Source organism: Colias eurytheme, chromosome 30 (genome assembly GCF_061535395.1).
Source record: "Colias eurytheme isolate Ceu_HAF_F1 chromosome 30, ilColEury1 Martin Lab GWU primary, whole genome shotgun sequence".
NCBI lineage: Eukaryota > Metazoa > Arthropoda > Insecta > Lepidoptera > Pieridae > Colias > Colias eurytheme.
Window position 1 is genome coordinate 3,305,227 of NC_143009.1, and position 22,668 is coordinate 3,327,894.

Consider the following 22,668-nt stretch of genomic DNA (forward strand, 5'->3'; position numbering starts at 1 on the left):
ACAGATTAAAAACTGTTAAAATTTTGACATTTACACTTATTTTTTTCTTATATGGCAATTCAACTTCGATACGTATTAGAAAAGTTGTTTAATGCAATCATTGAAGCAGAAATAAATTTAAAGAGCGATTAATAACAATATTTTAATAATATCGCTCTTAAACTTATAAAAATCAAAGTTTTGGTTCCGTTAATTCAACTTTAAGTCCATACGATATAGCAAGTGGCAACATTTAAATATGCCGAACGAGTGACGTTTGCGTTGCGGTTGTTGCACAAGTCTAGAGTTGCATGTCCTCAAATCATAAAGAAAACAGCCAACAGCTGCTGTGTACTGTGTCGCTGTTTATGTGACAAAAGCCGCGAGATGTATATAAACATAGTTATCGTTTGAATAAACTTTCTGTCAAGTGAAGAAGTGACTAAGATTTGTGTTATAACTGTTTTAGTATTTACATTAAAACAACTGTACTTTTGAAAACATCTGTTACTGTTGCTTTTCAAACTAGGAACGACTCAGTGCATGGAATCACGTTGCAGTTGTTTGTAAAAAGAAAGTTAAAACAAGTCTATTTCCTTTGCCTTGTCGGTATGAATTAGAAGAAAAAAAAACATAAGTTCATGGAACTGGTGTTACTGTGTTATGATGTCGATTTAAATACAAATATTATATAAGTTAAAAAATATATTTCAAAGCTTTTTGTGAGTGAAGTATGCGTACAAGTAAGTGTTTATACGGTTGTACATGTTGAAAATGTATTCTGTTATTTAAAATAATGTTATCTCAGCCTAAAAACAGAGTTCAAGCTATAAAAAGTAAATTCGAGAGCTTACAGTCTGAAACCGAAGTATTGGTTATTAAGAAAAACACATCGCACCTAAGTAAATATACCGATTACAAACAAAGCGCAAGTAAAATCAATTCTGAACACGACAATTCCAACAAAGAGAACAAGGATGATGATATATCACAGGAAGAAAGTAATTTCGTCAATAACTCCGAGTTTTTGAGTCAGGATTGGTCAATACAGCCCAATACTAGTTATTTATACAGTAGTAATGACTTAAAGATAAGTTTATATGACACAAAGGTGTCTTTATCACGCCAGTCAAGTGATCCAGGGAAGAAATTACATAGAAGCCATGCGTTTCGCTGTGACCGAAGCCAGATTATTAGCCAGGGTCCCAAAAGACATGGAAGCTGCAACGGACGGTCAGAAACCAGCGATTTCTCATTAAAGAAAAGTGATAAAAAGCTTTCAAAGGACAGATTGAAACAATTGGGTAACTTCATAGAGGATCAAATGAGGAAAGAAAACTTAATCGCTTCTAATTCTATTAGTATTGAGGAAATATCTGATAAATCACCAGATTCCATACCTGATTCAGAAGTACCAAGACACATATTGGATCAGTATGCAAAAGTGGATAAAAACAAGAAAGCCGACAAGCAGGATTCATTAACGGATAGTGGTATTAGTTCAGAAACAGAAAATGTGGATGAAGAAAAAAACAGTAAAATTAAGAAGCTTGTTTCTCAATATGAAAAGCCGGAAAAAAGTGACTCTAATTTAGTATCTATGGACGATCTCTGTGGTTCAAATGAAACAATGCGTTTGGAACGAAAAAATCCACATCTCATCCTCACAGATACGCTTAAAAAGGCGTTAAAACAACCGCTACCACCAGGACCGCCGCCGAAAAAACCACCTAGAATTTTCGCTGCTCCAAGCCCTGAGCAACCAGAAAAGAAAAAAGATACAAAAAAGATGCTAGAAAAATTGGAACAGGCGTTACAGAAACGCGAATCTAAAACACACAATCAAAACAAAAACATGTACGATATATCAGAAGATAATGTCACTGATAAGCCGAAAGAAATACACTATCTGTGTACCGAAATATTAGGTATCACGAACAGGACATTGACAAATCAAAGCCGTGATCCGTTTTCCAAGTGCCTCAATTCGTTAAATTGTGCCATGATGACAAATAATTCAACATTAAGTCTTCCATATACGCGACTCAACGATAAAATGCCGTGTTCGTGTAGCAACGAAAACATTTCCAGGCGCATAAGCACATTCCAGAACGATTCAAATTTGGAATCCAACGAGAAGTGCGATAAGTGTCGTTTGAACGAGGACAAAGAAGGTTTTAAGTGTCATTTAAATTGTAAGTGCAAAGTTTTGAATTCGGAATTCTATTTGCAAAAAGAACATATCTATGATGTGCCATTTGTGGACCATGAAAAAAGTGATTATGGTGTTCTGAACAATTGGAAAGGGAATATTAGCCGAAGCATGGAGGATATAAGGAACAAGGATAGCGAGGTGAGTTATTTTTTAATTATCATACATACAGTAGGTATACTTATGTATAAACACTAATTCACTACATAGTATAAAACAAAGTCACTTTCTCTGTCCCTATTTACCCACACTTAAATCTATAAAACTATGCAACGGATTTTGATGCAGTTTGTTTTAGTCGATAGAGTATAATTTATTAGGTTTTAGACACAGCAGGCTGCAGGCGGAAAGCTAGTCTGTTATAATTATTATAATCTAGTGGACAGTCTTGCTTTTTACAAATAATATTATTTCCTCATAAAATTGCATTAATAAGTCAATTGCATGGTATTTTAGAACTTAAATGTCTAAAACATATGAATTTTTATTCTTAACAAAAATTATATGCTAAAATGCTGAACAAAACTGAAGTTTGCACCCAATTCAAAAGATATGGGAAAAGATAGTGATCACTTCCGACAGACTGTATATCTATTCTACATGAATATGTAGTACTGGTATGTTATGAGTAATAATTATTATGTTATAGGTACTTAGTAATGTTTATTTTTTGTGCTATTTAAATAATTTAAGTTTTCAATTGTTTCATATATTTGGAACATTTTTGTTTAACAACACTAAAAAAAATTTGAATATTTCTAAGTAATATACATAATTAACATATAAAGTGTTAATAACTTAAAAATTAATGTTAATAAAATGCTAGCTGCATGTTTAATTTTTAATCTTCAAGAGGAGAGTGAACAGGTACATTCTAGGGAAGCACGCTCCATCTTAGGCCACATTTCAGCTTACCATCAGGCGAGATCATGGCCAAGCGCTCCCCTATCGCAGCATAAAAAAAAATCAATTTTAAAACAACTTAAGAAATCATAGTCCTCCGTTAAAAAACATATATGCGCTTTATTTGTATAGATCCTTTAAGTTTATGACTCAGTGCTACATGTAGGTATTGTATGCAGTTCTATGCGTTTACAGTTAATTTTCTTAAAATAAACTGTCAGATAGGCTCGGAATATGTAATCTCGAAATGAGTAAGATGTTATATTTAACAGAATGCCTTGTTTTTACTGTATACGGACTGAGTGTAATATGACGGCATACTTAAATGATAATATAGTGAGTATAGATTGAAATGGACTCATTTAGGGAGTCATATTAGTTTGAACTACTTTAATATTGAGAAGCCTGTGTATTTGTTGGTCTGATATTCTTCCGAATAATTTAATTTCATAGTATCATGGTTGATTATTTGAAGATTCTAATTATATGTTCAAAAATGCAATTCATGGCACTTTCCATATTTAAATACTTATATCTAACAAGAGGTCCGCCCCGGCTTCGCCCGTGGTATATATTTCGCAATAAAAGGTAGCCTATGTCCTTTCTCGGGTATCAAAATATCTCCATACCAAATTTCATGCAAATTGGTTCAGTAGTTTAGGCGTGATTGAGTAACAGACAGACAGACAGAGTTACTTTCGCATTTATAATATTAGTATGGATTGCTAGGTGGTAATCTTCTTAAATGTCTCTATACTACAGCAGAACTATGTATTATAATACACCCAAACATAGAACAAAGCACACCTAACTATTATAATATGTACATATTATACAAGGTGTAAATTGTAATAGTTAAGTGTGCACAGGCGATTATTCCGTTAGTATTGCAGATATCAAAAAACTTTAAACTGATATCGAAAGCCCTTTACCTAATAAGTAAAATGACAATAATAACTTTTTAAATATAAAACGGGAAATATCCAAAAATTTTACACCAAACACAAAAAGGGCTTTTGATATCAGTTTAGTTTTTTGATATCTGCAACACTTACGCAATAATCGCCTGTGCACACGATTACACCCTGTATAATATTATATTTCACATACACATTCAAACATAACTTATAAAGACGGTGAAACCTCAGACACATTTTTATTATAGTATTGACAATTATAAGCCGTACAATTGATTAGAAACTATGCTATTGTTGTACAGATGTTTTGTCAACACATTCATAAGAAAATTATATTGATTGAACATTATGTTCATTGGTTTTATGAAATACTTTTACTATGTGTCAGTTCTTGTATTTCAGTTTACTATTGACAAAATTAGTCTCAATATAGTTAATAAAAAAAAATCCAAAACAACACTCTTGATAACATAACTATAACATACTGGAATAATTATTATATTTACTTAACTAAACAAAAATAATGCAGATTCCAAATTCATACCATGTCTTTCTTTTGTTTTAGTCTCTTTGTAAAGATAATTTATCATTGACTCAGCAATTTAATCCAAATTAGCTTGATTCATTTTTTAAATTATTGACCCTAATTACACATTATTAAGAAAGAAAGAAAATTGTGTTACTATAACAGCTAAACCTGTAGCCTGTACCAGCCTGTACCTACCCTTATCCAATTTTATTATCTTATTTAAATATAAAAATGAATCCCAAAATGTGTTGGTAAGCGCATAACTCGAGAACGGCTGAACCGATTTCGATAATCCTTTTTTATTATATTCCTTGAAGTACGAGGATGGTTTTTATGTAGAGAAAACGTAAATATGTAACCGTAAATACCACGGGCGAAGCCGGGGCGGACCGCTAGTCAGCTATAAAATGTGAGCCTTGAACATCTATGGTGACATGTTATAAAAGTAGTTAGGTACTCAACCTTGGGCCTTATCATAATTAACTGTGTTGAAGCTAAATGCATGCACATTTAGACCATTATTTTAAAACATTGAAATGTATATATTTAGTTCTGGCAATACTATCTGATAAAACTATGATTTTTGTTTGGAAAATTTTGGTATGAATTTATGTAAAATATTTAAAACTAGCTGTGCCCCGCGGTTTCACCCGCATTACTCAGCTCCTGTTGGTCTTAGCGTGATGATATATAGCCTATAGCCTTCCTCGAAAAATGAGCTATCTAACACCTAATGAATTTTTTCAAATCGGACCTGAGATTAGCGCGTCAAACAAACAAACAAGCTTACTTATGGATCTATGTAGAAAAATAAATTAAACCAAATACCTAAATAGTTACAGAGTTGTATCAGGTCAGAACTCAGAATCTAAAATTATAGAACTATATTTAGTTCTGATTATTTTTAGTTCAGTAAATGTGAAATATTTGGGTTAACCAAAATAACCATTTTATACAATTCTGCATTAAAAAAGTAGAACTAAGTATTATTTTTAAATCATGACTCATTATTTTGTTGATCTATCAGTTGTTTTTATTTAATAAAAACTGATGCAATATTATAAATAATGCATAATGATACTTACCAATATATTTATTACTATCAATAAGTAAAGGGTAAACATACAAAATTGATAACAGTAAAGAGAAATGGGACCTCAATGATGTCATCCATGCAATGAGAGGATGGAAAATATACAATTGCTTTATCAATAATGCTTTATCTATTTCATCCATATTCATTTTGCACATCCATACTAATATTATAAATGCGAAAGTAACTCTGTCTGTCTGTCTGTTACTCAATCACGCCTAAACTACTGAACCAATTTGCATGAAATTTGGTATGGAGATATTTTGATACCCGAGAAAGGACATAGGCTACATTTTATTGCGAAATATGTACCACGGGCGAAGCCGGGGCGGACCTCTAGTAAGAAATATGAAGAGGATCAAATTATAAATGTTCTATAAAATAGCAATAAACAATATAATGTGTGAAAAGTTTGAATGAAAATTGCTACAAATTGAGAACATCTGCGATTTTTTAGGAATGTCGGTTAATTATGTTAAGTCAATGAAACAAAATTAGCCACACCAAGACACATAAATAACTATGAAAAATCTGAAGAGTTTGTGTATTTGCTACTGTATACACATTAGCGACATTAGGATCTACTGGTTCCAATAGAAAAATTATTTCTGTGTTGTGTTTAACATAGGCTATCCATATATGACATCGCATTTTCTCCTCAAATGAATGCCGCTTGCGAATTGCGGGTGTGCTAATCTTGTACGCGCTAATATCAGGAACTAAGTTAAAGAGTTGAAAAACATATTGTTGTATTCGACAGCTCATTCATCGAAGAACCCTGTGGCTATAGTCTACAGCTATGCGTTCATAAATCGTTTTTTTTATTCAATTAATACGGTCATCACCGCAGGGCAAAACTAGTGACTAATGGTAACTGATCTTCCAAGGGGCCAGCTTCCCACGCGCGAGCCGTGACGTTCTACACGGCTGGACTTGTCACGCACCGACGGGTTGCAGTTGCGACGCCTGATCGTGACATTCGGGGTGTTGGGTTACTATTTACACACACACACGTTATGTATGTGACTGTTTTCTTTTTCTATAGAAGATCAAGCAAAGGATTAGGTAGTCTACTAAGTGATAAACAGACGCACTGTCCACGATCCGGCATGCTCCCAATTGACATTCGGGGGGTCGGTTTTGCTGTTAGGGGGAAGAGGGGTGGGTCTTGTATGTGTGTGTGCGTTTGAAGAAGTCCTTTTTCTATGTTAGAAGAAAATGGGGCAAATATTTGCGTGATGAACATAGATGTTTGCTCTGTCTGGTTGTTAAGATTTCCATAACACAAGCGAAAGCTTAGTAGGTGATCAGATCGTGCCGTGTGTGAAAATTGTCCTGAAATATATATTTATTTATGGCTGAAGAAGGTAGAGTAAGTAAAGGAGGAGGTTTGCCATCTAATGCGAGATGCGAAGCCTGAACTTTCTGGGTATCGGGTATTAGAGAGGGGAGTTTGTTGAACGTATGTGTGTGTATTGGAAGAAGAGGGATGTGTGTGTGTATGTAAGTGCTTGAGAAAGCTTTTTCTTCTGGTAGAAAAAGTACGAAAGCGGTGTTTGTTTGCAGAAAACGAAACATGGTCACTACTTCTAGGATAGTGCTCATTATAGTAGAAACGAAGTATACACTCGCAATGGCTATGGTGAGTGCTAGTTGTATCTATGTATGTGTGTGTATGATTGAAGGAATAAACATAGTCGATATTGAAGTAGAAATGTAATGTAATTTATTTATTTTATTTTATTTAATGTAATGTAATGTTTTGTTTATCTTACGTTTCAAATAAAGTTACAAATTACGTATGAAAATTTAGGCCAAAAAGTGCTAAATGGGCTATTAGTGACGTTATCAGCATGTCGTGGTTGTCAAAGTAGTATTACAAATAAAATATTCAAGGCTGAATTCGTGCGGTAAATTCGTATTTGCCTAAGTAAATACAGACCAAATATGCTGTTATGAGCGTAGTGTACTTAAATCTATACTTAATATTAGCTATAAAGCTGAAGAGTTTGTATGTTTGAACGCGCTAATCTCAGGTACTACTGGTCCGATTTGAAAAATTCTTCGGTGTTAGATAGCCCATTTATCGAGCTATATATCATTACCTTAAGACCAACAGGAGCGGAGCAATGCGGGTGAAACCGCGGGGCAAAGCTAGTTCAGACTAAAATAGACATCCAAAATTTACGTTACTGTTAATTAACCGCTAAAAATTAACACCAAGGAAGTATGATCACCATAATAATTAATAATAACACGGCGTTAACTTGTCGCGAAATTAGAAACTCAAGTGAAAGCGTTCAAACGTGACAAATCGATTTTTTTGTATACGTATGGTAGGTAGGTGTAGCTTGTCATGCTTGCTCGTTAAAACTAATATGGTATAGTTTTCTCTTGACCTTTATTACTTACTAGCGGTCCGCCCCGGCTTCGCCCGTGGTACATAATATTTACGTTTTCTCTACATAAAAACCATCCTCGTACTTCAAGGAATATAATAAAAAAAGAATGATCGAAATCGGTTCAGCCGTTCTCGAGTTATGCGCTTACCAACACATTTTGCGATTCATTTTTATATATAAGATAAGATAAGAAGATTAGTTCGAGATGTAAGAAGATGGTTTGATCTATAGGTACGTGTTTTATTAATATTTTTAACCTTAATATTAACATCACTTTTAAGTTATAGACTCCTTGATTCGATTAAGGATTATCCACTTTAAACGGGCATATTTAATTGATGACATTTTTGCCAGGGATCTGTTGTAAGTACCTTAGATATAAGATATATTATAAATTGTGTGAATTCATTATGATTTTCCCTGTAGACTGTAGATAGATGGCCATATTTGTTCCCACTGCAGGGATACAGGTCTCCTATGAGAATGGATCATAATCCACCACGCTGGCCAAGTGCAGGTTGATAAATGTCAGAAGTGGTCGAACTTTTCAGTTCTTATACGTGATACTTTTCCGGCTTCCTCATGATTCTTTCCTTCATAGATTAGAGCTGGATTATGAAGATTACGTGCAGATAAATTGAATCTATTCAATTTTCTATGGTCATCTTTGAACAAATCGATCTCTTGAGTTTTAAATGGAAGTCAGAGGTGTAAGCCGTCAAGGCAAATTTCATGCTAAAAATTATATGTATGTTATTAATATAAGTTGCATCAACTTGTTCAGGAGTCGCTCTTTATGTATTGTTTTAATTACTTTTAAGCCCCGTATTCATGGCAAGCAATTAAAATGTAAAAATAAGTTGCATCAACATGTTGAAGAATTGCTTTTAATATGTTGCTGGCAATATTGCGTATTTCACAGGTGATAATGCGTGTTAAAATGTCAGGAGCGTCACAAAGTTTCTACCAAAGCTGTTGATCAATTGTTGTTCAAGAAATATTTACCATATCTTACGTAAATTTGATTTTTAAAATACCTAAGTATAAACATAAAAATTAACAGATAAATAGTTTAGAAGCAACATTGTTGATCAATTTCTGCCCCACAGTCCAAAATTTTAAGACCATACCAATTAATTATACAAAGACGATGTCATTTCTCAAGAATGTACTTAAAATTTTACAGTGATGTGTAAACTTAATCACGAACAGTTAGAATAGTAACCGTTTAAATGACAATGAGGCGTAACTTGGTCGTTCCCAGCAACTGTGTCACACGTATTAAACTACAGTAAGATGAATGATTTGTTTGTTTAAACATTTCCGATCCATAGTTTTTAAACGATTTCCGAAAGAGAGGAAACAACTCTGAAAGTAAAGATTTTCGAGTGTGTTAAATAGTAAATATGCTTGTACCTATGTTTTGATATTGTGTGGGTCAGGCAGATAGTAAAATTGGACTGTGCTTTAAAGTTTTTTGTTTATGGTTCCCTTTTCTTTGATTTTACGCCAGTAATCGGTGGTAAATGTTAAAAATAAGTAAAGACGATTCGAAAGTGCTTCTAACAGAAGTCTCATTGAATAAATAAATGTTTGATTTTGAGTAATATGTACCTACCTAGTGAATTTGATAAATCTTTACGTGATCGTCCTCTCAATGCCTCTCCTTTAAAAGTAAACGTCAGAGTATTTAAAAAATGAATAATATAAATCGTGCTTTATACCCGTTATTTTATGAACGCCTAGAAATCGATCATAAACACAAGCCTAATTATCGGAAGAATTACCTAGGAACTGCTGCGCCGGAAGTGTTAATTTCCACCGATTACGAAAGCGCACTGGCGCAATGGTTGATTTATGGCGAATGCTATCCCAAGGAACGGGTTCGGTGAATGTTAGAATAAATACAAGCCTTGAGAATCCGGTTTTATATCCTGTCAAAGACACGGTGTGGTAACACGGTGTTGAATAAAAGTCCAAATGGTAAATAAGGTGGATATATAGGGTATATACTAGCTTTCCGCCCGCGGTTTCGTCCACGTTTTCAAAGATAAACCCGCATTTCCGTTCCCTTAGGATTTCCTTGATAAAACCTATCATATGGGTTAATCCAAGTTAGTAGTAGTTAGTATTGTAATCGGTTCAGTAGTATTTGCGCGAAAGTGTAACAAACATACCTACACATCCACATCCATCCTCACAAACTTTCGCATTTATATGATTAGCAGGATAGGATAGGATATTCTACTCCTGTTTGTCAGAACAGAAGAAATAATACTTACAATATATTATACTAGCTTACCGCCCGCGGCTTCGCCCGCTTGGTCTAAAACCTAATAAATTATTAACTAAAACCTTCCTCTTAATCACTCTATCTATTAAAAAAAACCGCATCAAAATCCGTTGCGTAGTTTTAAAGATTTAAGCATACAAAGGGACAGAGAAAGCGACTTTATTTTATACTTTGTAGTGATTTGGCCATAGTTATGTAATACATAGTAACGACAGAAAGTGTAGAAAGAGTATAAATACAACACCTAAAACATACACTATGAAATCTATACCAATATTATAAAGCTGAAGAATTTGTTTGTTTATTTGAACGCGCTAATCTCAGGAAAAACTGGTCCGATTTGAAAAATTCTTTCGGTGTTAGATAGAAAATTTACCGAGGAAGGATATCAACATGCTAAGACCAACAGGAGCGGATATACCTATCATTAGATAGGTAGGTAATTATCAGAATTAAGTATATTACAAATCGTGTTAATGTTAAGGGAAGAAATAATAGTAAAAGGCAAGTGGATAGATACTACCTTTTTACTGTTTATAAAATCTTGTTTAGACTTAAGTGAAATATTTACAAATAAGTATGACTTTCTAGGTTTATCCTATAAAAAGTATACAATAAGAAATCTAAGTGCTAAAATAGCTCCAGAAAAGCCTATCGCGTGCGATACATAATTTTGCGTTTATCATAAAGTCTCGTAAAGTTCAAAAAACTAATTATCAAGATACTTTACATATAATTTATGCAAAAGCTATAATACACAATGTTTTCGTCCAAAAAGATGGCAACCCAATATGTGGAAATATCAGTATCGCTATAGACCTTGAAATCAGGTTTCACCTCCCGTCTGTTAAGTGCTGATGCGTAAAAAATTGTTATTTAATGTTTGTTTCTGTTCATTATTCAATGTTTATTATTCAGTATGGAAGAAAAAGAATTATTACTTGTTATTGATGGGTTGGTCTTGATGATAATTAATAATTGGTGAATAGCAAAGATGGTAGATGGTACTGTCTTAAGGTTCGAAATTATGGTTCGATAGATTTGTAGCTATTTCGGGAAAAATTTTAGGTGTGTTATCCAGTCTATAGTTAAACGGTTTAATATTGATACGGGAAGAAGGGTATTAGGAAATACTTAAGAGGAAATAATGCAAACAGCTGAATAAATTTGGATGTGATTTTGCTATGCATATCTTAGTATACTTCAACATGGGGTAAATGTTTAACATATAGTAGTTGTTTATGGAAGAATTTATAACAGTCTAAAATGTGATGGTCATAGACACTTGTCACCGGGTTATAGATGGGATTAGGAAGAAATAAGCAAAACAGCTGAACAAATTTTGATTAAATACACTGATAGTTATAATAATATCTAAGTATTATTGTGGAGGATTCTAACCTCAAGAATAACAGGTGTCTAGTAATAAAATGAAACATAGTAGACTTATCATTTTAATCGGAAACCTGATTCACGTTACATAGTAATCGTGTTTAATCGATACAAATCGTAAAATTATCGGATATCGGCCTGTATTATTATCTGTATTGCACAATGAGTAGAAATGAAAATATTTAAACTTTATCAGGGTAATTAGATTAGGTACGTATAATTAATCTGCTGATAATTTGGTACGGTTTTTAAGTCTGGGCTGGCTATAATAATTAATATATATAGTTCAATAACAAAAAAAAGTTTATCTCATGAAATTATTGTATTGTCACCAATCCTTGATAAGTGTACAAAGTTTGAATTAAATCTGTCCGATTAAAGTGGGTCAAAAACGAGTCTAAAGCAGTCGGTTACATACAAACATCCAGGTGAAGTTATTAGTTAATAAAGAGTGTTAAAAATTGTTATTCGTAATTCTTTGTTTATCTGTGTGTCAAAATTGATCACACATAATAAACTATATCAGACGTTTTTTGGTTTCCTTTCAAGCCATGCTGGCTTCTGTTATAAATTGAGATGAAAATTTATCAAAATGCATTCATTGTTAAACCCTAATTAAAATAAACAGTACAATGTTTTTCTAGTATATCTCAAAATCCCGTTAATTTACGAACAAAAACATCAATTTAATCGTTTATTTTGTACTACATTCCTTATAAGGGTATGTGGGATCCATATGAACAGCATTGGATTCGCACCTGTTCAATAAATACCATTTACTACTATTAGTAGTTTTTAGTAGTTTTTCTGTGAGAAATAGTAGTTGTGGAACTTGTTAGTTATTTATGTGTTTCGATTGTGTATAGAAAAAGTGGAATAGTCTTGTTTAAAGAGTTTATTCTCAAGGTCAAGGTCTTTTGGAGTTGTGTGAAAATAGATGTTGGACCTGTTATATATTTGGTATAAAAAGTATAGGTAATATAGCTTTTAGCGCTTAGTAGATATGTATGCAATTTCGTGGTTATTGGTTGAAATCTATACTTAATATTATAAAGAGGAAAGGTTTGTATGTATGTATGTATGTATGTATGGTTTTCACGCATAAACTACTGGACCGATTTTGATGAAATTTGACACAGACAATCTTTAGACCCTGAGAAAGAACATAGGCTACCTTTAATATTATGATTAACCGAATAAATTTCATACAAAGCGGTTAAATTGTTTTTCGGTTACACAAAACAGTTGAAAGTATGAACGTACGATACGTTTACGTTTAAAACGGTTGATAGCTCTTAATCTTGAAAACGAAAATTGAATAGAGGATCCCTGCCTCCTGCAATAGAAAAGACAAGTCTATTAGAAACTAAGGAATAATAGAGCTATTTATTTGAAAGTTTTATTAAAAACAGTTAACCAGTTTTAGTGATCAAATCTATACTAATATTATAAAGCTGAAAAGTTTGTTTGTTTGAACGCGCTAATCTCGGGAACTACTGGTCTGATTTGAAAAATTCTTTCGGTGTTAGATAGCTCATTTAACGAGGAAGGCTATAGGCAATATATCATCACGCAACGACCAACATGAGTGGAGCCACGGGGGTGAAACCGCGCGGAGCAGCTAGTGTATTATAAACAAACGAACAAATTCATTAATAAATAACTTAAATATAAAAAATAAAACACCCCATATCTTGTTCCTATTTTATTAAGAACATTATTAACCACAGACAGATTATAAAATACAATGAAAATCACGTTACATCTCGTGTTACGAAACTAAGGAAGTTGAGTTACGCTAAGTTAGTTCCGCTACTCATCACTTTTTGTGCAGTTGGGTAATGACTGTAGGTTCAGTGGTGGTGGTATATGTATGTAGTTATGTAGTGGGTTCAATGCTTAAATATATATGTAATGAATTTTTTCCTACTAATACATGTTATAAATGTGAAAGTTTATTAGGATGGTTAGGTACATTGTATACAGTGGAAATTTTATAAATAAATGAAAAATCTATGAATGCAGTTCTATATCTTTTTAAAAATAAAGGAATGTTTCCTGTCAGCAAATTTTTCTATCTTAGGTATTTCAAGTTATTTCCCGCCAGGACCCATCGAAAATTATCTGTGCTCCGCGGTTTCACCCGCATGGCTCCGCTCCTGTTGGTATTAGCCTGATGATATATAGCCTTCCTTGATGAATGGGCTATCTAACACCGAAATATTTTTTCAAATCGGACCAGTAGTTCCTGAGATTAGCGCGTTCAAACAAACAAACTCTTCAGTTTTATATTATTAGTATTGATGTAAAAACTACTAAACGGCTTTGGATGAAACTTTACAGTAACATACACATAAAAACACATGAGCTATAGAAATACTTAAAACATAATATTAGGAATTAGGAATTCATGATTAAATCGTATTTTAAATTTTTACACAGATAAAATCAAAAAGAAGACAATCACTAATATTGTTCTCATACTACACAAAGGCGTATATTATGAAGTAATAATAATAAAAATAAGTATGGGGTGTCTATAAATATACCATTAATTAATACTAAACATGGGTTTAAGAGGGAAGTAGACTATAAATAGAATGAAGATTCATTGTTACGATATCTATGTATAGCTCTATAAATACATAATGCTAATGCTATTTATATAAAACAATTTCGTATTTCATAAGTTAGCGTTAGCGTTTATAACTCAAAAACTGTCGAACCTTATTTGATTGGTTTGTTGTTTTTGTCTCCGTAAGTATGTATAAGAAATAAAAACTACGATTAAAGCACTTATGGCAAAAAATGGAATGTACTGAAACGTTCAGGAAGGGATGGATGTTTGTTTCTCTTTATCGTTAAAAACCGTTAATCTGATTGAGATGAAATTGGTCACAGAGATAGATTATAGTCTCGGTTAGAACGTTGATATAATGAATATGTAATGACGATTCGAAAGTGCTGCTAAAATAAGTCTAATCTTATATATAAAAATGAATCGCAAATGTACGGTGAAACTGTGGAACAATTTGCCACCTGCGGTGTTTCCGAACAACTACGACATTGGGGCCTTCAAGAAAAGAGCTTATTTGTCCATAAAAGGCCGGCAAAGCACCTGCAACACTTCTAGTGTTGCAAGTGTTTATGGGCGGTGGTGACCACTTACCATCAGGTGGCCCACCTGCCCCTTTGCTTGCTCTGACATAAAAAAAAAAAAAAAAATGTGTTGGTAAGCGCATAACTCGAGAACGGCTGAACCGATTTCGATAATTCTTTTTTTATTATATTCCTTGAAGTACGAGGATGGTTTTTATGTAGAGAAAACGTAAATATGTACCACGGGTGAAGCCGGGGCGGACCGCTAGTTGAATAAATAAATGTTTGAGTTTGAGTTTGATATTTTTATACGGGTAACATGACAAAGCAAAAGTGGGCTGAATCTATGTAGGTTGCGACTTGCGGTGTATCTATACATCTATACAAATATTATAAAGAGGAAAGGTTTGATTTTTTGTTTGTTTGTTTGTATGAATTGAATAGGCTCCGAAACTACTTGGCGGATTTGAAAAATTCTTTCACTGTTGGAAAGCTACATCATTTCTGAGTGACATAGGTTAGGTTTTATCCCGGAAATCCCACGGGAACGGGAACTATGCGGGTTCTTTTTTGAAAACGCGGGCGAAGCCGCAGGCGGAATGCTAGTTTAAAATAAAAGAATTCAACAGCTAGATGTGTAAAGATTTCTTAGAAGTCGATACCTATCTTTCTTTGGTGATCTATTGTGTACCTTGAAAGAAATGTTTATTCTATTCTAAAATATCTCGAATAAAATTGTATTCATATTATAGGTACTAGCTTTCCGCCCGCGGCTTCGCCCGCTTTTTCAGAGAAAACCCCGCATAGTTCCCTTTCCCGTGGGATTTCCGGGATAAAACCTATCCTATCTCTCAAGCTGGATCGAACTGCACATGGTGTGCGAATTTTATTATAATCGGTTTAGTGGTTTAGGAGTCCATTGAGGACAAACATTGTGACACGAGATTTATATATATTAGATGTATTTTTGATATAAATAATATATCGTACCTTCTTATAATTAATTCCCAAATTAAATTTAATATTGAATTTCAAGAAATGGTAGGGTGGTATCTCCTTATCAAAATGAACAATTAGTGGTAAGGTTGATTCTTAAAAAGTGATGTTATTTACGTAGTTTATACAATTTACAAGTAGGTATCTAATATTTTATCTATTGTTAACATGTGTAATGTGTATCTATCAAGAAGTTTTGGTTCCACTTAACATCACAAACTATAATAAATATTTAATTACTCCTATAATATAAGGGATTATCAATCTTCAATTGATGACGTAAATAGTCCGGACTCTAGACTTAATAACTTATAGGTATCTCTTCGCTATAATATAAACGTGTTTTCAATAAATAAATTTTTCAGGACAGTTTTCACTCACGGCACAATCTGATCCCATACGCGTTCGCTTGTGTTATGGAAACCAGATGGCTGATAAACATACATTTATAATTTAAAATATATATTTATTTAGATAATTAACACCCAGACACAGAGCAAACATCTATGTTCATCACACAAATATTTGCTCCGGGTGGGAATCGAACCCACAACCTCTGGCTTGGAAGGCAGGGCCACTACCAACCAAGCCAACCAGTCAGTCAATTTCTTGGTAAAGAGTAGGTAGGTACCTACGATTAAATTAAAAAAAAGCAACTAATAAAGCTCGTCGATAGTCAAAATTACACTTTGAAGAAGAAAAATTACTTGTTACCTACTTGCTTAACCTTTTGAACGCCAATGACATCTATAGATGTCATGCGCAATCGTGCCCTGTGCGCCAACGACACCTATACATGCCAAGAAACAGATCATAGATAAATACAAATTAAACATATTAAACCTTTACTTTTACGTGTTTTATTTATACAGTTTATGAACTGAATCCCCAGTTATTACATAATTGTACACAGTAAACAAAATTGCCAAGTAGTTATTCAAATATTTGATGACAAAAAATAACTTAATTAATGGCTAAAAAAGCATGTTCTCTCGCGCCAATGACATGTATACGTGCCTACTAGTGATGTAGTGTAATATTCAAGTAACTTCATTAAAATTTCAGCGAAATTACTCTAATTCGCTTAATTTTTGTAATAACTACAAAAAAAATATATAAGCTTAGTCACTGAGAAAAAAGGTAAATACTACATTCTTTGGTATAATACCATATTGTCTATATTGTGGATATTGTTGATTTGAATATTTTCCTTTTCGCCAATCATGTGCATCCCTAGCACAGTATCGATATGCAATCCCTTCTGCGCCATTGACATGAATAGATGTCGGACTGGTGACGTCGTAAGCGCGTGCCGTGTTGTTAAGTGCGGAAAGTTGTAAAAATATTTTATCGAGTAGCGGGCGAGTGAGCGAGCAGTTTTCAAAATGTATTACCTAATAAGTCTAATCAGTGCCTTTATTAGAATATTCTTATGATACAAATTGTCGCTATGTCATATCAAAATATGGTAATTGACCTAAATAGGTACCTACATATATTAGTATTTGTAATAACTCAAGTATTAAACTAAATGATTGGAAAATAAATATATAGTTTTAATGCAATTCCCTTTATTTAAAGGTAATAGTTGTTTTGATATTTACAAATAAACACTCCACAATAATACCTATAGTTCATATAAACTTAATAAATAAACTCGATAAGTTATAATAATATACAGCTACACATCCCTAATCAGAAGCGAGAGATTATAAAAAAAAAGGATGGTTGCCCGCGCCATTGGCATGTATACATGCCAATGGGGCGTAACTGATAGAGAATAGTGCTGTAACTTGCTGCAATTTTATATGTATTTTTGTATCTCAAAAGGTTGATTTTTTTTGTTGATAGTTGCTATAAATGTGGTCTTAAGTTTTTACAGCAGGAGATGAGGTTAAATAAATATTATTTTTGTGTTATAAGCTGTTTATTCAAATATTCAGACGTGAATTATTATGTTTATCGATAACATTTTGGACTCCCTACTATTTTCAAGGTTATCTCATTGAATTTGTGGCTTGGCGTGGAGGGCACGGCGATGCGTTTTTGCTCTGGCGGTCAAAAGGTTAACTTGGGGAATATAATATTAATTATTATATTGGCTTCTGTAACTCTAAATAAGTCTACCTAGTTCCTACTAACTAAATTATCACTACATAGTAGGTATAAAACAAAGTCGCTTTCTCTGTCCCTTTGTATGCTTAAATCTTTAAAACTACGCAACGGATTTTGATGCGGTTTTTTTTAAAAGATAGAGTGATTCAAGTGGAAGGTTTTAGTATATAATTTATTAGGTTTTAGACAAAGCGGGCGAAGCCGCGGGCGGTAAGCTATTAATAATGAAGATCGATTTAATTGACAAGTTTTATGACAAAAAATACGAAATATATGGACAAATAGTACTTATCGGCGGCCAAATATCTGTAGGAACTTAGTATGCTTCTATAAAGCAAAAATATTAACCTAACAACAACTAAATACAATTAACAATTATTCACAGTCAGCTGTGCACAAAGATCCCAGTGACCCCTACATCTAATTGGTCTAAAGATAGCTCCTAATGAAGCGACTAGAACGTCATAGGTCATCTTGGAATAGGAAATGTGTGTATTAACTAGTGATGCAACGAATACTACTTTTACGAATACGAATATCAAACCTACTATTCGGCGAATACGAATACGAATATCTCGCCTTGTTAATAAAAGACTTATTTATTTAATGAATGTTTACTCTTCTAATAATTAAAATTTACAATAGGCAAATTTTTATTTAAAAAACATAATTTTCTGGTTTTAGGCGATTTTTTTTTTCAGTCAGGATGTTTCCAGCCGTTGAAAAAAGTCTTTCCGAAGCGACTGTATATGGCTTCAGTGAAAAATATTTTTAGGCGAGTTTTTTCTGACTTGGAAAATGGACATCTTTTCGCCAAAAGGCCAGTGGATCAGCAGTCTCTGCACACGTCATATTTTTACGCGCGATTTTTAAATCTGTAGTAAATCGAGTTGCGTACAAAAATATTCGTTTTTAAATATTCGTATATTCGCCGAATACGAATATTCGGTAAATGTCTACTATTCGGCGAATACGAATATTCGTATTCGTATTCGTTACATCACTAGTATTAACTGTTTTGTGTAACAAAATAGATCATAGATATATTGTATACTTACTAGAGTTTATGTAAATGTTATTTCAATAACTTAATTATGTACATATTTCACAAAACTATAATATTGAAATTTTGAAATCAAGATAGAACTGTCTATTTTTCGGGGTTCTGGGTTATCGTATTATAAAACTTGTTTGAAATCGAACAAATATTGTTTATTCTTATGAACTTTCAAGTTACGTGACTAATTATAATATGTTAAAGTTAATTTAACAAAGTTAGATCGTTTTAAAACTCATCTCTAATTATATTAATTACTTCGTCCTTATACGCGGTATAGGCGTACATAATTTCACCAGTGCTTAGTTTTATGCAGTGTGCTGTGTGGTTGAGTCGTTGAAAGACATAGCTGCACTAGCTGTGCTCCGCGGTTTCACCCGCATTGCTCCGCTCTTGTTGGTCTGAAGGTGATGATATATAGCCTATAGCCTTCCTCGATTAAAAGAGACTATAAAACTGTCCATATCCATCCGTATAAACTCTATGCAGAATATGGGTCTATAAAAGAAGTACCTATAAGTAATAAACTGCCTTTGTTATTTTGGTGTTAGGTATGTATTTTCCGGATTGAAGGACCATTCCTTTCCATTATGGTGATAATTATGAACCTACTAAGTAGTCAAAGCATCAATTTCCTTTGGAATGATATGTTTCACCGTAGTAAAAAAAAGCCTATGTCACTCTTTTGGCTGTACTATAGACATAAAAACATCGTAAAATTATTCCGTTGCGACGTGAAAGAAGAACAAACTAACGCGTTTATAATATTATTAAATACTAGCGGTCCGCCCCGGCTTCGCCCGTGGTACATATTTCGCAATAAAAGGTAGCCTATGATCTTTCTCAGGGTCTAAAGATTATCTGTGCCAAATTTCATCAAAATCGCTTCAGTAGTTTATGCGTGAAAACCATACATACATACATACAAACCTTTCCTCTTTATAATATTAGTATAGATTATTCAAAGGTTATGTAGGTTTTGCAATTGTTTTCGTTCCTCGTCATTGCACTTCCTATTTCCGTAGATAAATACGGGTCAGGATATGAATTATCTCGATGTAAGTGTGTCGTTGATAGTAATAACAAATAAATAGTGTTGACAAAACATACACATCATAAATCTATACTAATATTATAAAACTGGAGAGTTTCTTTGTTTGTTTGTTCGAACGCGCTAATCTCGGGAAGTACTGGTCCGATTTGAAAAAATTCTTTCGGTGTTAGATAGCCCATTTATCGAGGAAGGCTATAGGCTATATATCATCACGCTAAGACCAACAGGAGCGGAGCAATGCGGGTGAAACCGCGGGGAACAGCTAGTAAACAATATTGAGAAAAACATGGTGAAATATGTTTGTTATGACTTATGAATATTGCATCAATCATTGAATTGATTTGGGTGATTGGCTTTTTATTGGTAGTGATTTAAGAAAATTTAAACTAATAGGTACCTACGCGTTTTGGTTTGTGGTAATTTAGTTTGTGGTTGTTTTGTCTGGAAGTCGTCATTTTATAGTTTTTCCAACGGTTACTTATTATTATTACACGCTTTATATTAGCTTCACCTGTATGTTTGTTTGTTTGTAACCGACTTCTTTGGGCGCGATTTTGACCCACTTTAAACGGCCAGATTTCGTTCAAACTTGGTAGATTTATTGAGGACAATACACTAATTTGATAAAAGTTTCTATTTTTTAGTTCGGTTTTCTATAAAAAGCGTGTTTTTTAGTTTTTTTAACTACATATTATTATTTTTTAAGTCGAGACGTTATTAAATGATTCAAGTAGGTAACTATGAACGAATATTCTATTAAATAACGATAAATCTTTACCTAATTATACTTCTATACTATACTAATATTATAAAGAGGAAAGGTTTGTATGTATGTATTGTTTTCACGCTTAAACTACTGGACCGATTTTGATGAAATTTGGCACAGATAATCTTTAGACCCTGAGAAAGAACATAGGCTACCTTTTATTGCGAAATATGTACCACGGGCGAAACCGGGGCGGATCGCTAGTTTAAATATGTAAGTATTCACATTTGACATATCCTAATAGTACCGTTATAAAAACATCATTTCAGTTGTAACAAATTAGTGCTTATTACTTGTAATTCCACATAGTAACTAATATATAGTAATATTTTGTACTACTAACGCCATCTATCAGAAATAACACTACCTAAAGGAAACTTATACATATTTCTAAGTGATTTCCCTTATTTTCAAAAGACTTCAAAAAGTTGGAGGACCCTAATTTGATTGTATTTATTGAGATTTGTTGTTTCAGAACCTTCGAATGGGTGAATCGATTTTTATAATAATTTAATTTTAATGTAGATGTCTCCCACATGTTCTGGTCCATTGAAAAGTTACATTTGGGGTTGCATTTTTTAGAGGACGCAATTTTATTTTTTTGATGTGTAGGGGTGGTCAGTGTGAAGCTATCACCAAGTTTGTGGGGTCGCCACCCTTGTCCCACGGCCGCCATCTTGAAAATAGCGGTTGATATGGTTTTTACGATATATCTCTTAAACTATTTATTTGATAAAAAAAAATTGTTCACATTATTTGTTGCAAATTAAATACTCTACGACTTTGATCCTGCAACTTTTTGTCGTAGAACTATAAATAAAAAAGTTATAAGCGAAAATGTTCAAAAATTAGAGATATTTATATTTCTCAATAAAACTTTTTTTTTATAATTTTACGTAGAAATGATATTTGACCATTTTTGTAGATTGTTTTTCGAGGAACAACTTTTATATACAACATTTTTTCATTAATTAAATAGCTAAGGTTTTACAGCACTCCGAAGTGAGTACTAATTTTCAGTGCTCTGAACTATACAGTATACTTATATTATGTGTGTACTAATAATAATTTGTCATCAGTAATGGTTTTTTTTGTTATTATAATATTTTTAATAATTAATTTTGCAATATCACTAATAATTAATTATTGAATCTTTTCCCCACCACCCAGGAGGTAGAGTCTGGAAGCGCGACTTTTTTTTACGTCGAAAAGCAGGTCTGAAATGTTCTGCAGTGTGCTTCTATTGTTCTGGAGTATGAGAAAAGAGCCAATAGCCAGTATATGTATAGTTAAGAGAACTGAAAAATAGTACTCACTTCAGAGCGCTGTAAAACCTTAGTTATTGACGTTATGAAAAAATGTTGTACATAAAAGTTGTTCCTCGAAAAACAATCTACAAAAATAGTCTGATATCATTTCTTCGTAAAATGATAAAAAAAAGTTTTATTGAAAAATATAAATGGCTCTAATTTCTGAACATTTTCGCTTATAACTTTTTTATTTATAGTTCTACGACTAAAAGTTACTTCACCAAAGTTGTAGAGAATTTAATTTGCAACAAATAATGTTAACGATATTTTTTTATCAGTTAAATAGTTTAAGAGATATATCGTAAAAACCATTTCAACCGCTATTTTCAAGATGGCGGCCGTGGGACAAGGGTGGCGACCCCACAAACTTGGTTTTAGCTTCACACTGACCCCCCCTACATATCAAAAAAACAAAATTGCGTCCTCTAAAAAATGCAAGGTTAGGCCTAAAAAATGTAACATTTCAATGGATCATTCGTCCCATTTAAATTTGATTTATTTCTGACAATTTGTAGGCGGTTTTTAGTTTTGAAGTTAAAAAATATTTTTAA

General features: G+C 33.0%; 1 protein-coding gene across 1 annotated transcript in view; it reads left to right on the forward strand.

Moving 5' to 3' along the window:
* Positions 1 to 278: 278 nt before the first annotated feature.
* LOC149895766 (uncharacterized) overlaps positions 279 to 22,668 on the forward strand; it is a 66,116-nt gene continuing 43,726 nt past the window's right edge. Inside the window, exon 1 of the mRNA XM_090118639.1 lies at positions 279 to 2,332. Within this exon, the coding sequence (XP_089974765.1) occupies positions 776 to 2,332 (1,557 nt within the window). The 5' untranslated portion in view covers positions 279 to 775. The remainder of the gene's footprint in view (positions 2,333 to 22,668) is intronic.